We start from the raw sequence: 13,884 nt of genomic DNA on the forward strand, positions 1-13,884 counted from the left end.
ACAGGGTCTTACTGAGTTGCTTAGGGCCTCAGTAAGTTGCTGAGGCTGCCTTTGAACTCGCAATCCTCCTGCTTCAGCCTACAGAGTCGCTGGGATTACAGCATGCACCAACATGCCTAGCTTATCTGATGGTCCTTTGCGTAACCCAGTGCTTCAACTAATCTGGCCATGGTGCCTCTAAGGTACCAAGTTTGTTACAACAGCATGGCCTTTTTCCTGTGGTTTTGTTAGTATTTTGTCACTGTAACAAAAATACCTGAGATTATTAACTTATAAAAAGAAAAGGTTCATTTTGGCTCACAGGTTTTGAGGCTACAGTTCATGATCTACTGGCTCCATTGTTTTGGGCCTGTGATAAGACAGCACTTCATTGCAGGAATGTGTGGCTGAGCAGAATCACTCACCTCAGGGCCAGGAAGCAAAAGAGAAAAAGAGGCAGAGACTGGATCCCATCATCCCTTGTGGGGACATACTCCCAGTGACCTAAGGGCCTCCTATTAGGTCCTCTCCCAAGGTTCCATCCCATCCCAATAACACCACCCTGGGGACCAAAGCTTTAGACACGGACCTTTGGGGGACATTTCACATTCATAGTAGAGCAGTTGCTCCCCCACATCATGTCTGGGCCCTCCAGGGCTCAGCCAGTCAGTGTTTGTAGTTGACCCCAGAAACCCCTGATTTATTATGATTAATCCCAAACTCCTTCACTTGATGGCCTTCACTGCTCAGTGGACCCTACAGAGCTATTGGCATTAGCTCAGGATGATTCTGCCAAAGTGGGGCCCACTTCTCTTCAGTACTTCTGAGGCTGTGCTTCATCCATCCTGTTGTGCACAAAGCCTGGCCCTGGGCCAGGACGTGCTCTCTTAACAGTAGTGACACACACCTTGATAACAGCTTTGATCTTTTCCAGACTCGTTTAAATATGTGTTCGTGTTTTCTTCCTTTCTCCAATGATATTGATAGTGTTCCCTATAGGGGTAACATTTAATCTATGACATACTAATTATTTTCTTTCTTCTTAGGATGAACTTGACCTCACAGACAAACACAGGGAAGCCATGTTTGCACTTCCAGCTGAGAAAAAGTGGCAAATATACTGTAGCAAGAAAAAGGTAAGGTATTCATTGTGATTCTCATTTTTGATTCCCTTCGCTCTCCCATTTGCCCCCCTGAACTCAGCCCTTTGTAATGTGAATGTGTGGTTAACGTGTCATGATGTGGCCTTGGTGCCATATGTGGCCACGTGCCAACTCCTTGGATGTTGTTTTTGTCAACACTGCATTGTGCTCCCTGACACCTGTAACCATTGTGCTCCCTGACACCATAATTGTGTTTGACTGCTACCCCAAATAACACTGGCTTATAGGAGAAATAAGCGTTCCCTGCTCTTTCCACAATAGTTTGTATAGGTAGGTCAGGGTGAGCTTCGTGGATCCACAGCCCTCTGTGACCACCTTCTAGCAACTTTACATTTCACTATCTCTAAGGTGCAGCTTGACGTGGCTCCCCAGTCATTTCATAGTCCAAACCAAGAATACAGAAAAGAGACAGAGAGGGCATAAATTCCCCCATGCCGTCTTTTAGAAACATGTTTTAGGAGTTATATATCTTCTATCCTCTTACATATCTGTATCTCGCTGCAAACAAACAAAGTCTTTATTCTGGGCAGTCACTTCCCACTTAAAAGCTGGGGCTTCTGTTACCTCAGGTGATGGGAGAATGGACCTGGGAGCAGTGAAAATACTCTTATTCCCTAGGACTTAGAGAACTTGGCATCACTCCACACACTGCATCTCCTGAAATAAAGTTCCTCTGCCATCTCCCTAACCCTGTGGCAGATTCTTAGACTGTCCCCATGTCCATTTTTTTGGACTGACTCGAAGGTTCATGGCCTCGTTTTGCCACTTTTTTCTTTGTTCCAACAGAGTCTTGAACCAAGATGGGTAAGTGGGAAGGGCAGAACTAGCACCTAAAAGAAATGCTGTCTCCAACAGGCAGGGAGCACTCAGATCATTCAGTCTTGACCTAGAAAAGAGCATCAAATAATAACAGTCCGATATCTTTTTGAGAACAGAGTGAGCCAGGGAAACTGTCTCTTAGGTAACTAGCATGCAGTTAGGGACCTCCACTTGCCCACATGGCTGTCTCCCAGCACCTTTGCCCCCTTGGCTTCCTTGTGTCACGTGTGTGCCACCCTCCCAGGGGCAGCTCCCAGGACTCAGTAAGGGCTTTCTCTAGCGCTGAGCTTGCGCACTTGTCCCTCCCACCTGACTCCAGGCCACAGGTTGTAAGGCACCTTGTCTTTCTCATCTGTAACTTCAGCATCTGGGCCTTTGAAATGAATTCACGAAAACTGGCCCACTGAATTGTGTTGTGTAAATAAAAATACTGAATACTGTTAATAAAAAAATGAAAGCATGTTTCATTTCCTCTCTGAGCAGTGTAATTGGTCAAACTATGCATCCCATTTGGTTCTGATGACCTTTGCCAGGAAATGTGTCCAGCTGTAGCTTCTCAGTATGATTGCTGAGCTGCTGTTACATCAGCCCAAATCAAAGTCTTCAGGGTCCTGATCCAGTAGTAACCAGTAAGACATCTTTGTCAATCAGTGTATCATTGCCCTCTCCTTTTCTTCTCTCTTTAGTCTTATAGCCAACTGGAAAACTTCTCTTTTGTTGAATGGATTGTCATGCGTAACATATGGATAAAGATTATATATATATGATGTACATTTTATATGCATATATGCAAAATACACATATATGATATATACCACAAATATTATATATGTATAATATATATTATGTTGTGCATATATTATATATGCATCATACATATATAATATATATGTGATATATATTATATATGTATGATAAGTATATGTATATATATATGTATGTGGGTGTGTGTATATATATATTGCATATATATATATATATATATATTATACAGGGAAGGAAGGAGGTTTGTTTTTGTTTTCGAGCCAGGGGTCCCCTAAGTTATCTAGGCTGGCCTTGGACTTTCGAATTGCTCTGCCTCAGCTTCCTGAGTAGCTAGATTTCAGACATGCATCACCATGTCCCTCTTGATAAGGAATTGTAAAATGAAAATAAAATGTGTTCAGCTCTCACACTGAGAGTATTGTGTGGTCTTTGGGAGCAAGGGTCCTTTTCACTCTGCCACCTTAAAGGCCTGTCACTAGGACTGAGAAAGAAAAATCCTCCTGTGCCTCTGTACACAGAGGGCATTGTCTGTTTGGTTCCTCTAGCGCAGATTTTTTCCCCGCAGGATGAGCAAACAATACAAAGCATCGACTGAGAATATGCACTGGCCAAAAGGAAAGGGTAAGAAAATGGGAGCAGCTTACTGAGGTGAAAGTTTTCTTCTTTCCCAGATTTTATGACACCCTTGACAGCAATTGAAAGTTAATCGTGGAAACTGCTGCCCCTTACATTAGTGAAGGCAAGCCCTGGAGGATAGTAATGACCTCGGGCTCACAGCTGCTGCTCGTTTTTCAATTTTCAGGTCTATCAGAGCCCCTTGCAAGCTTCATCTCAAGTGTGCATGATGGGGTTGGCTGTTTGCAGGAGGATGGAGATGGATGTGGACTCTGGCCTCAGAATCCAGTTTCTGATGCCTGCACCTGTACCTGTCTGGCTCGCACAGATCTTGGGGGATGCCCTTGTGCTAGCTTCATTCCAGCACCCTAGGTTCCTGGTGTGGCTTGGTAAGGGCATGGCTGACTGGGAAACCATTGTAACTCCTTAAGAAATCCCATGGTCTTATAGATTTCTGTCTCACTTTAAAATGAATGATAGCATGGCTTGACTAAAGATTCTCCTGGTTAGAACTCCTCATGCTATTTAAACCATACTATGCCTGTGGTCCAAAACTGAACTTCTTAGACACTGTGATAAATAAATACATCATGAATACAAGGACACAAATATTTCACTAGATACAGTATATAATGTTTGCCTCTTCAGATAATAGGTGTCCAGAGAGACAGATTGTCCATTCTCAGAAGGAAGCACCATTGTGTCCGTCTTCGATAGTAAGAAGAGATTCTTTTCCTTGGAACATCTCTTGTGTAGCTTTTTCAGGTCAGGCCTATTACCAGCAGGCCATACTGCATCCATTTTTTTTTTCAGGCTGAGGGAAGCTACACACATGGCTTCTTTGGATTTTCTGTCTTTTGTGATTAGAACCCAGGGCATTCCAGAGTGAAGCCATAGAGCAGGGATCACTGAAGCCCACAGACGGGCCACAGGAGCTGGTGGAAAGCAGGCTCTCTGTGTGAGTGAACAGAAGTCCTGGAAGCAGACAAGACTGGGACCTGAGCACAGGGCCAGCCCTCTGTCCGCCAACGGCCTCTTTTCCATCAAACAGTGACTGAAGTCCCAGGAGTGGCTCTCTGCTTATCAACTCTGTGTTCGTTTATGAAACTTCTCTAAACTTCTCTGGTTGGAAACTAATTTCGAGAGCCAAAATGAAAGCAGCAAAAGTATTTCTGGAGCTAAAATGATTGGAAAGAAATTAATTGGAATTTTGCCTAATTGAGTAATCTGGGGGAGAGTCAGAGATGGATGTTGTGGCCTTCTTGAAAGTCCAAACAAATCTCCAACAGTTACTGGACTGGTTGGTCGGTCCTGGTTTGTCATAGACAGCAATCCATTGTCAAATTTTTAAACTCTCATGAAAGGTCCCAAAAGGTCCTGTTAGTGGGATGGGGCGTGTTTTCAAATAGGAAATGTTTGTGGTTCTTATCTTTAAAGGTAATTCCCTTTTTAGTTCCAATCACAACATACTCTTTTGTTTAAATGAGGTTTTTCCCAGTCTGAAGCCAGAAACTGCATCTGTTAACAATCTTTTGGATTTTAAACTGAAGCTTTTTAAACAATGAGCCATCTGACCACGAAAGGCATCTGGCTATGCTTTATTTGCTTATTGTTAACATGATTTTTAAATCCTGGGAAAAGTAAGGAGTAGGTCTTCAGAGAGGTGAAAATAAACTGGTGTACACACTGTATTGTGCTGACAGTACTCTTATCGGCACAAGAAGGAATCTTCTTTCATTGCTGTTCTTCTCAGGATCAAGTGTACTAGTTGTGTCATTTAACCAGTCCCTAAAAGTATCCAGAAAATGCTTTTTACCCCTTCTCAGGCCTCAGAGTTTGCAAGGAAATAAATCGGGATTCAGACACCTAGTTTAACCACATCAGGTTCTTGAGGCCAAGATCACGACTGGGAAACGTTGCCTAATTTTCCTCCACTATTTCTGGCTCTAAAGCCAAGACTTAAGTAAACAGTATTAGCTTCTTTATACTATATTTCTGTGTTTGGAGGACCACTTTGGTGAAGGTGAATTTCCACTCTCTTGCTGAGTGTATGTTTGATTCTAGCTTAATTAAACTATTCAAGATTCTTGCCTATCCTGGCTGCCATTCAGCCGTGGGTTTTCTGCAAACTGCTGAAGTAGTGCTAGGTGTAAACATTTAGGGAAAATGGCTTTGGTTGTGTATCCTAAAGGGAAAACACTCCTCCCCATAGAAACAAGTTCTCCTTTCACAACAGGCACACAAACATGAAAGTTGTCATGAGTGCGGGCAAGCAGGACGCAGTTCTTTCAGGTCCTCAGGAGTTGGGGGCACCTACTTAGAGTACAGGGAGCAAGTTTTTTTGATCAAAACATGACTTAAAGGAATATATGCAAAAGTAGTGGAATTAAAGACAAAAGGAATCATCATTTTTCTACATGACAATCAAATCAGCTGAAAAACAAGGAGATGAAATGAGACATTAGTCCTCTGGTTGTTCCTAGTCCCTACTGAGAAGCTGCCATGGGTGGATTAGGAACAGAAGCAATGACTTTGCCCTTTTTTTGGGGGGGGGGGGGCGGGGGCGGGTAGGTAGAGCTGAGGATCAGACCCAGGGCCCTGTGCAGCTAAGCAAGCACTGTGCCACTGAGCTATACCCCCAGCCCTATTTCTAGACTTCTCTAGAAGCCCTATTTCTAGACTTCTATTTCTTGTGTTCTGCCATGAAGTTTCAACCTATTAATGGATTCCAATTGGCATTTGAGAGAGAAAGGCTTAAAGAAAGCTACAGAAGCAGTCATGATTAGAAATGAAATTTGCCCCTGGGCTCAATAGTTCATGCCTATAAACCCAGTGACTCAGGCTGATGTGGGAGAATCACAAGTTCAAAGCCAGTCTCAGCAAATTGGCAAGGCCCAAAGCAACTTAGTGAGACCCTGTTTCAAACTAAAACAATTTTGAAAAGGGCTGGGCATGTAGCACAATTGGAAAGTCCCTTGGATTCAATCCTTGGTACCCCCCCCCCAAAAAAAAAAAGAAGAAGAAGAAAGAAATGAAATGAAATTTGCCTGTCCATCCTCCTTGGCCTCTCTAAAAGATGCATGGGGGACACATAGTGGCCTCCGACCATGACCATCTTTAGACTCTGTAGGCTCTGAAACTCCCTATCTCATCTATATATTCACTGGCATCAGAAGATGAGGCTTTGCTATTTAGTCCTTGATTGGAACAGTAAGAAATTACAAGCTTTGGACGTTTGGCACTTCACTCAGTGAGGTTGCACAGTTGGTGAAGGGCAGGTTGATGTGTGATTTATTAGTCCTGTACTGAGTCTCTTCTCTAGCAAAGTTCTTGGCTGGATTTCTGAGGATGATTAAAGAAATCAAACCTCATGGTTCTGGTAGGAGAAGCAGATAAAACCAGATGACTGACTTGTCATAAGCTCCACAATGAGGGAAGCAGACAGGCGTCAGGGCACAGAGGATGGAGCACCAACCTGGCTATGCTTTATTTGCTTATTGTTAACATGATTTTTAAATCCTGGGAAAAGTAAGGAGTAGGTCTTCAGAGAGGTGAAAATAAACTGGTGTATACACTGTATTGTGCTGACAGCACTCTTATCGGCACAAGAAGGAATCTTCTTTCATTGGGGGATGTGGCTGGGGTCACGATTTTGACCACCTGTTGGTTACACCCGGGGGAGAGTTGATGTTGTCATGCTTTCATTCCATCATCTAGAAACTGGCTTCTTCTCAACATTTGAGCTAAGTTCACATGGACTGTACCCTTCCCCTCCTGGTTTGCACTTTGTTCTCTGTCCCTTTTGCCATTGCTTCACCAGTCACATTTAGACTGTTGACCTTTTCTGATTGTTGCTAAACACAATTTGCAGGGCTCATTAGGAAATCTGTAAGAGGCTGGCCTCTTGAAACATGAAAGCACTATGAAGAAAGACTAAAATAACTGAGATTTGTTCAGCCTACACAGGAAAAAGTCAGGAAGAAACTTGAACCCAGGGCGATGTTCTCCTGGTATACCCCAGAGAGGCTTTATCTGCCAAAATGGTACCAATTCCACTTGGTAAAGAGGAACTGCCCCAAAGCCCTTCCTATGAAAACTATTCTGCCAACCTGTCCCTTCCCACAAGGGCCCACTGGTCCACTGGTCTTCCTCCATGATTCAGGGACTGGAGGGCTAGTGCCTGTCCCCACACTGCACTGTTGGTTCTGACTCACTGATGCCCATGCCTCGCTGCTGGGTTAGTATTTCAAACATTGATCTAAGTATGAGATACTGATTGATACCTACAGATGGTGACCAAAACCATTTGGTAATGTCTATGCAAGATCTTCAAACATTCCCATTCTAGGAAGTGATCAGAGATACAGACAAAATTATGTGTGTGGATTTTCTTTGTAATGTTTTCTCTAAAAGAAAATGATTGTAAATAACTTAAAGGAAGATGGTTATATGATGATACACACCAACAACAGTGTCTTATAGCCAGTGAAAAGTCATGTTTCCAAAGGAACTTTAATAACATAGGAAACTGCTCAGCTTGTAATGTCAAGGTTTGGTTTTTTGTTTTTGGTTGTTTTTTTTTTTTTTTTTAAGAGAGAGAGAGAGAGAGAGAGAGAGAATTTTTTTTAATTGTATTTTTTTATTGATTATTTAAAGCATTACATAGCTCATGATATATCATCTTTCATACATTTGACTCAAATTGTGTTTTGAACTCCCATTTTCACCCCAAATACAGATTGCAGAATCACATCTGTTACATATTCACATTTTTACATAATGCCATATTAGTGACTGTTGTATTCTGCTACCTTTCCTATCCCCTACTATCCCCCCTCCCCTCCCCTCCCCTCCCATCTTCCCTCTCTACCTCCCCTGCTGTTGTTCAATTCTCTCCCTTTTTTTCCCTCCCCCTTGCCCCTCATAACCTCTTATAATTCTATGTATCATTGAAGGTCTCCTACTATTTCCATGTGCTTTCCCTTCTCTCTCCGTTTCTCTCCCCCCATTCGTCTTTGTTTACTGTAGTCTTTTCCTCATGCTCTTCCTTCCTGTTCTGTTCTTAGTTGTTCTCTTTATATCAAAGCAGACATTTGGCATTTGTTTTTTAGGGCTTGGCTAGCTTCGCTTAGCATAATCTGCTCTAATGCCATCCATTTCCCTGCAAATTCTATGATTTTGTCATTTCTTAGTGCTGCATAATACTCCATTGTGTATAGATGCCACATTTTTTTTATCCATTCATCTATTGAGGGGCATCTAGATTGGTTCCACAGTCTAGCTATTGTGAATTGTGCCGCTATAATCATTGATGCAGCCGTATCCCTATAGAGCGCTTTTTTAAGGTCCTCAGGGAATAGTCCGAGAAGGGCGATAGCTGGGTCAAATGGTGGATCCATTCCCAGCTTTCCCAGGAATCTCCATACTGCTTTCCAAATTGGCCTCACCATTTTGCAGCCCCACCAGCAGTGTACAAGTGTACCCTTTTCCCCACATCCCCGCCAACACTTATTGTTGTTTGACTTCATAATGGCTGCCAATCTTACTGGAGTGAGATGGTATCTTAGGGTGGTTTTGATTTGCATTTCTCTGATTGCTAGAGTTGGTGAGCATTTTTTAATATTTATTTATTTTTTAGTTTTCAGCAGACACAATGTCTTTGTTTGTATATGGTGCTGAGGATTGAACCCGGGCCACACGCATGCTAGGCAAGCGCGTTACCGCTTGAGCCACATCCCCAGCCCTAATGTCAAGGTTTTAAAAAAAAGATTAGTATGTATGTATGTAATTAGTATGGTCACAAGAGATTTACCATTAAGTAATGATAGAGACTAGCTAAATGGTCTCTGCAAGGCTGTCTTTGCATCTAGTTCTGGAGCTCAAGTTCACAGAGCAGACAGTTGGAAGGGAAGGTTGGATGTGAAAGGTCTGTCTGTCCTGTTGCCTTTGACTTTGATGGGGGTGTCCTGCAGCATCTAGGGCCCTTAGTCACAGAGTTCAACACACACTCTGACCCAGAAGAAACTGAGGGAGGACTCAGGGAAAGGTGAGCAGTTGCACATCTGCCCATTCATCTACTTAAGGGGGAAACCCTGAAGTAGACTATTGGGCAGGAGGGGAAGAGACCCAGGGGAGCAGATAAACCAAGAACTTCAAAATGGGTCGCGCTACTGCCACCCCCAGCTCTCACACGGGAATCTCTCCTAGGGTTCACCCTACCAGAAACCTACAGAAAGGATGCAGTTCAGACAACTTGAACACTATTACACCATCACATATTTCTAGGAACATTAGGAGGAAAGCAAATGTTATTTAAAATGGAACCCTGTGTGTTGTCCAAACCCCTGCATCGTTTCCTTTGTCTAGCTCAGGGATGCTTCCTTCCCTTCACCTCATTTCTTTACTTTTCCCTGCAAAGTTCAAAACAAAGATGATCAAACACGCACAACTTACAATGTGTATGAAAAATTTATTTATTAAAAGAAAAAAATAGAAAAGCAAAATTAAGTTTGACTACAGAGCCCCAATAAAGGACTAAGGGACTCTAAAACTTAAGAAAATCATCAACGTAATTCAGACAAATGCAAACCTTAAAACTCAGCAATCACAGTATTTATCTCAGACAAACCTGTATTAAAATTGAAAAGTACATGTGAGCCTTTAAAAATGATTAGAGGAGCAAACTACAGTGCAGTTAAAATTGTATTGATGGAATAGTGCATAGATAGATAAGAGAGAGAGACATGTAGCGTTTGAAGCTCATAATGGTACTGATAGAAATATAATACAGAGTTATAAATCTACCAACCAACTCGGTCCTTCGTGTATCAGAGTCATTAAGAATTAATAAAAAAGGAAAAAATATAATCACTATAATTGCAATCATTATAATTTTATTAGCATATTGATTTTATTTATAAACAACCGTGAGATACGTTTCTATATTTTTCAAAAACTCTTTCCAATAAGTTTATGTTCACACATAAAATAAAAACAAAAATAAGAGAACAAAAACCCATAGATGAAGCCATAAGCTATGCAGAGTTTTGCATTACCAATTATGTGACTGTGAGAACACGATGATCTTGACCTAGTAAGATTCCTCCCGTTTTCTGCTTATGTACCCTCTGAAGGTCTGGTTCTTATTGCCCTTGAACTCCTAAGTGGTATACTCTCAGAGATAGTGACCCATTTTATTGTTTTTAATGGAAGACAATGTTGTCAAAATGAAAATCACATTTTAGATTTGAAGTATGAAATACTGTTCATTCAAGGATTCTCTGCCCCTGATGGTCCTTAACCAAAATTATGGTTTCAATAAAGATTAATTCTTGAGTTCTTGCCTCCTCTTCCTGTATTCCCTCTGTTTAATCAAACCTATATTCCCTCTATTTTTTCTTTTCCTTCCATCCTTACTAATTCTGTGACTCCGGCTGGCCCTACTCCCATCCCTTGCTTGTAGAAGATCCCAGTTTGCAATTTCGTTAAGTGTTGCTTCTTAATGGGAGAATGAAGATGTGGTCAGTGAATACGCCCTTAGGTGGAACCAAAATATAGTTCATTTTTCCTTCTTAGAGAAGTGAATAAGTCTAAAATGTTATTTCTAACTTTTGGAGAGTTCTGTTGGAGTACTACATTCTGGTTCTGTAGAGTCTTCTGTTAGAATGGATTATCTCCCAAAGTCTTTCAGTCCAGAGAACTGAACACAAGTTTCCTAAATTTTGTTCACCCCCCCCCCATAGTTGTTCTAAACTGTGGTATAATGTCTGTGCAACACTATTTTGCACAGACTTTATGCTGCAGTTATATATTACAAACAAAAGCCAAGTATTAGTTATGGGAAATACTTTTCATATTTAAAGACCATCCCAAAGTCAACTCGAGCCACAGGACACTATTTACTGGTTATACAATCTCTCTGATTTCTCTTTCCGCCTCAATAAAGTAAGACCAGTTTCACAGAGTTGTTGTTAAAATTGAATGAGATAATAGATTTGTAGTTGCTAGAGAGCTCGGAGCCTGGTGATGTTAGCTGTTGTCACAGTCGAAGATAGTATTGGCAGCTGTGTTCCTCACGGTAGCGTGGACCAACTCCCTTTTGTCCACCCATATGCCAACCTGAGGGACATCACATCCATATTCAGAAGTGATGATGTCTGATTTTCTCAGAAAAGTCATGAGAACTTCAAAAGCATCTTTCCCTTAATTAACTATAGGTCATTTCAGAGGCAGAGAAGGTAATTTAGGAGAATATATTTTAGTTAAGGAAGAAGATCAAGAAAGTCCTTACAGTTAGCACCAGAAATTGGTCAAATGAAGATCTGTTTGTAGCAAAAGGTCTACAGCATTCCCAGCTTTCCAAGAAATCTCCATACTGCTTTCCAAATTGGCTGCACCAATTTGCAGTCCCACCAACAATGAACAAGTGTACCTTTTTCCCCGCATCCTCGCCAGCACTTGTTGTTGTTGGACTTCATAATGGCTGCCAATCTTACTGGAGTGAGATGGTATCTTAGGGTGGTTTTGATTTGCATTTCTCTGACTGCTAGCGATGGTGAGCATTTTTTCATGTACTTGTTGATTGATTGTATATCCTCCTCTGAGAAGTGTCTGTTCAGGTCCTTGGCCCATTTGTTGATTGGGTTATTTGTTATCTTATTGTCTAATTTTTTGAGTTCTTTGTGTATTCTGAATATTAGGGCTCTATCTGAAGTGTGAGGAGTAAAGATTTGTTCCCAGGATGTAGGCTCCCTATTTACCTCTCTTATTGTTTCTTTTGCTGAGAAAAAACTTTTTAGTTTGAGTAAGTCCCATTTGTTGATTCTAGTTGTTAACTCTTGCGCTATGGGTGTCCTATTGAGGAATTTGGAGCCTGACCCCACAGTATGTAGATCATAGCCTACTTTTTCTTCTATCAGACGCCGTGTCTCTGATTTGATATCAAGCTCCTTGATCCATTTTGAGTTAACTTTTGTGTATGGCGAGAGAAAGGGATTCAGTTTCATTTTGATGCAAATGGATTTCCAGTTTTCCCAGCACCATTTGTTGAAGATGCTATCCTTCCTCCATTGCATGCTTTTAGCCCCTTTATCAAATATAAGATAGTTGTAGTTTTGTGGATTGTTTTCTGTGTCCTCTATTCTATACCATTGGTCCACCCGCCTGTTTTGGTACCAGTACCATGCTGTTTTTGTTACTATTGCTCTGTAGTATAGTTTGAAGTCTGGTATCGCATTTGACCCAGCTATTCCCCTTCTCGGTCTATTCCCTAAAGACCTAATAAGAGCATGCTACAGGGACACTGCTACATCGATGTTCATAGCAGCACAATTCACGGTAGCAAGATTGTGGAACCAACCTAGATGCCCTTCAATAGACGAATGGATAAAAAAAATGTGGCATTTATACACAATGGAGTATTACTCTGCATTAAAAAATGGCAAAATCATAGAATTTGGAGGGAAATGGATGGCATTAGAGCAGATTATGCTAATTGAAGCTCTCCAATCCCTAAAAAACAAATGCCAAATGTCTGCTTTGATATAAGGGGAGTAACTAAGGACAGAGTAGGGACGAAGAGCTTAAGAAGAAGATTAACATTAAACAGGGATGAGAGGTGGGAGGGAAAGGGAGAGAGAAGGGAAATTGTATGGAAATGGAAGGTGATCCTCAGGGTTATACAAAATTACATACAAGAGGAAGTGAGGGGTAAGGGAAGAATAATACAAGTGGAAGAAATGAATTACAGTAGAGGGGGTAGAGAGAGAAGAGGGGAGGGGAGGGGAGGGGAGGGGAGGGGAGGGGAGGGGGGATAGTAGAGGATAGGATAGACAGCAGAATACAACAGACACTAGAATGGCAATGTGTAGATCAATGGAAGTGTAAATGATGTGATTCAGCAATCTGTATACGGGGTAAAAATGGGAGTTCATAACCCACTTGAATCAAACTGTGAAATATGATATATTAAGAACTATGTAATGTTTTGAACGACCAACAAAAAAAATAATGATAAGTTATTGATTTAAGAGGATGAAAGTTACCTCTGTAATCCAGATTTTTCTTAATATAGATTGAATTCTAGCATTCTATCAAAAAAAAAAAAAAGGAAAAAGCAGCTTTACATGTATGAAGACATGAATTGGTGTGAGCATATTTTATATACAAACAGAGATATGAAAAATTGTGTTCTATATGTGTAATAAGAATTGTGATGCATTCTGCTGTCATGTATTTAAAAAATAAATGCAATTAAAAAAAAAAAAAAGATCTACAGCAATGGTGAGCAATCTGCAGTCCCTTAGCTTCTGGGTGGGGCCCTGGACCTGATTTCAGGAGTACCTTTAATTATGTTTGGGAATATGGAGGCCCAGAGAAAGTCAAACCTCACTTCTTCTCAACCATGTGCCATAGTTATGCCTTAGTGCTCATTGACCTGGCCTAGTCCATGGAAACACACACTGATCAGGTTTGCCTGACAGACCATTTTTGGCACCCACTAAAGTCAAGTTTGGAAAGTGGGTCCATGTATGGGTTGAGCTGC

General features: G+C 41.4%; 1 protein-coding gene across 3 annotated transcripts in view; it reads left to right on the forward strand.

Moving 5' to 3' along the window:
- DAAM1 (dishevelled associated activator of morphogenesis 1) overlaps positions 1–13,884 on the forward strand; it is a 170,526-nt gene that overhangs the window by 86,598 nt on the left and 70,044 nt on the right. For all 3 annotated transcript variants that reach the window (XM_081291300.1, XM_081291301.1, XM_081291302.1), the window contains one exon: positions 1,026–1,115. In XM_081291300.1, the coding sequence (XP_081147426.1) occupies positions 1,026–1,115 (90 nt within the window). The remainder of the gene's footprint in view (positions 1–1,025; positions 1,116–13,884) is intronic.

This window comes from Spermophilus citellus, assembly GCF_964194105.1.
Source record: "Spermophilus citellus genome assembly, chromosome: 4".
NCBI classification, from domain to species: Eukaryota; Metazoa; Chordata; class Mammalia; order Rodentia; family Sciuridae; genus Spermophilus; species Spermophilus citellus.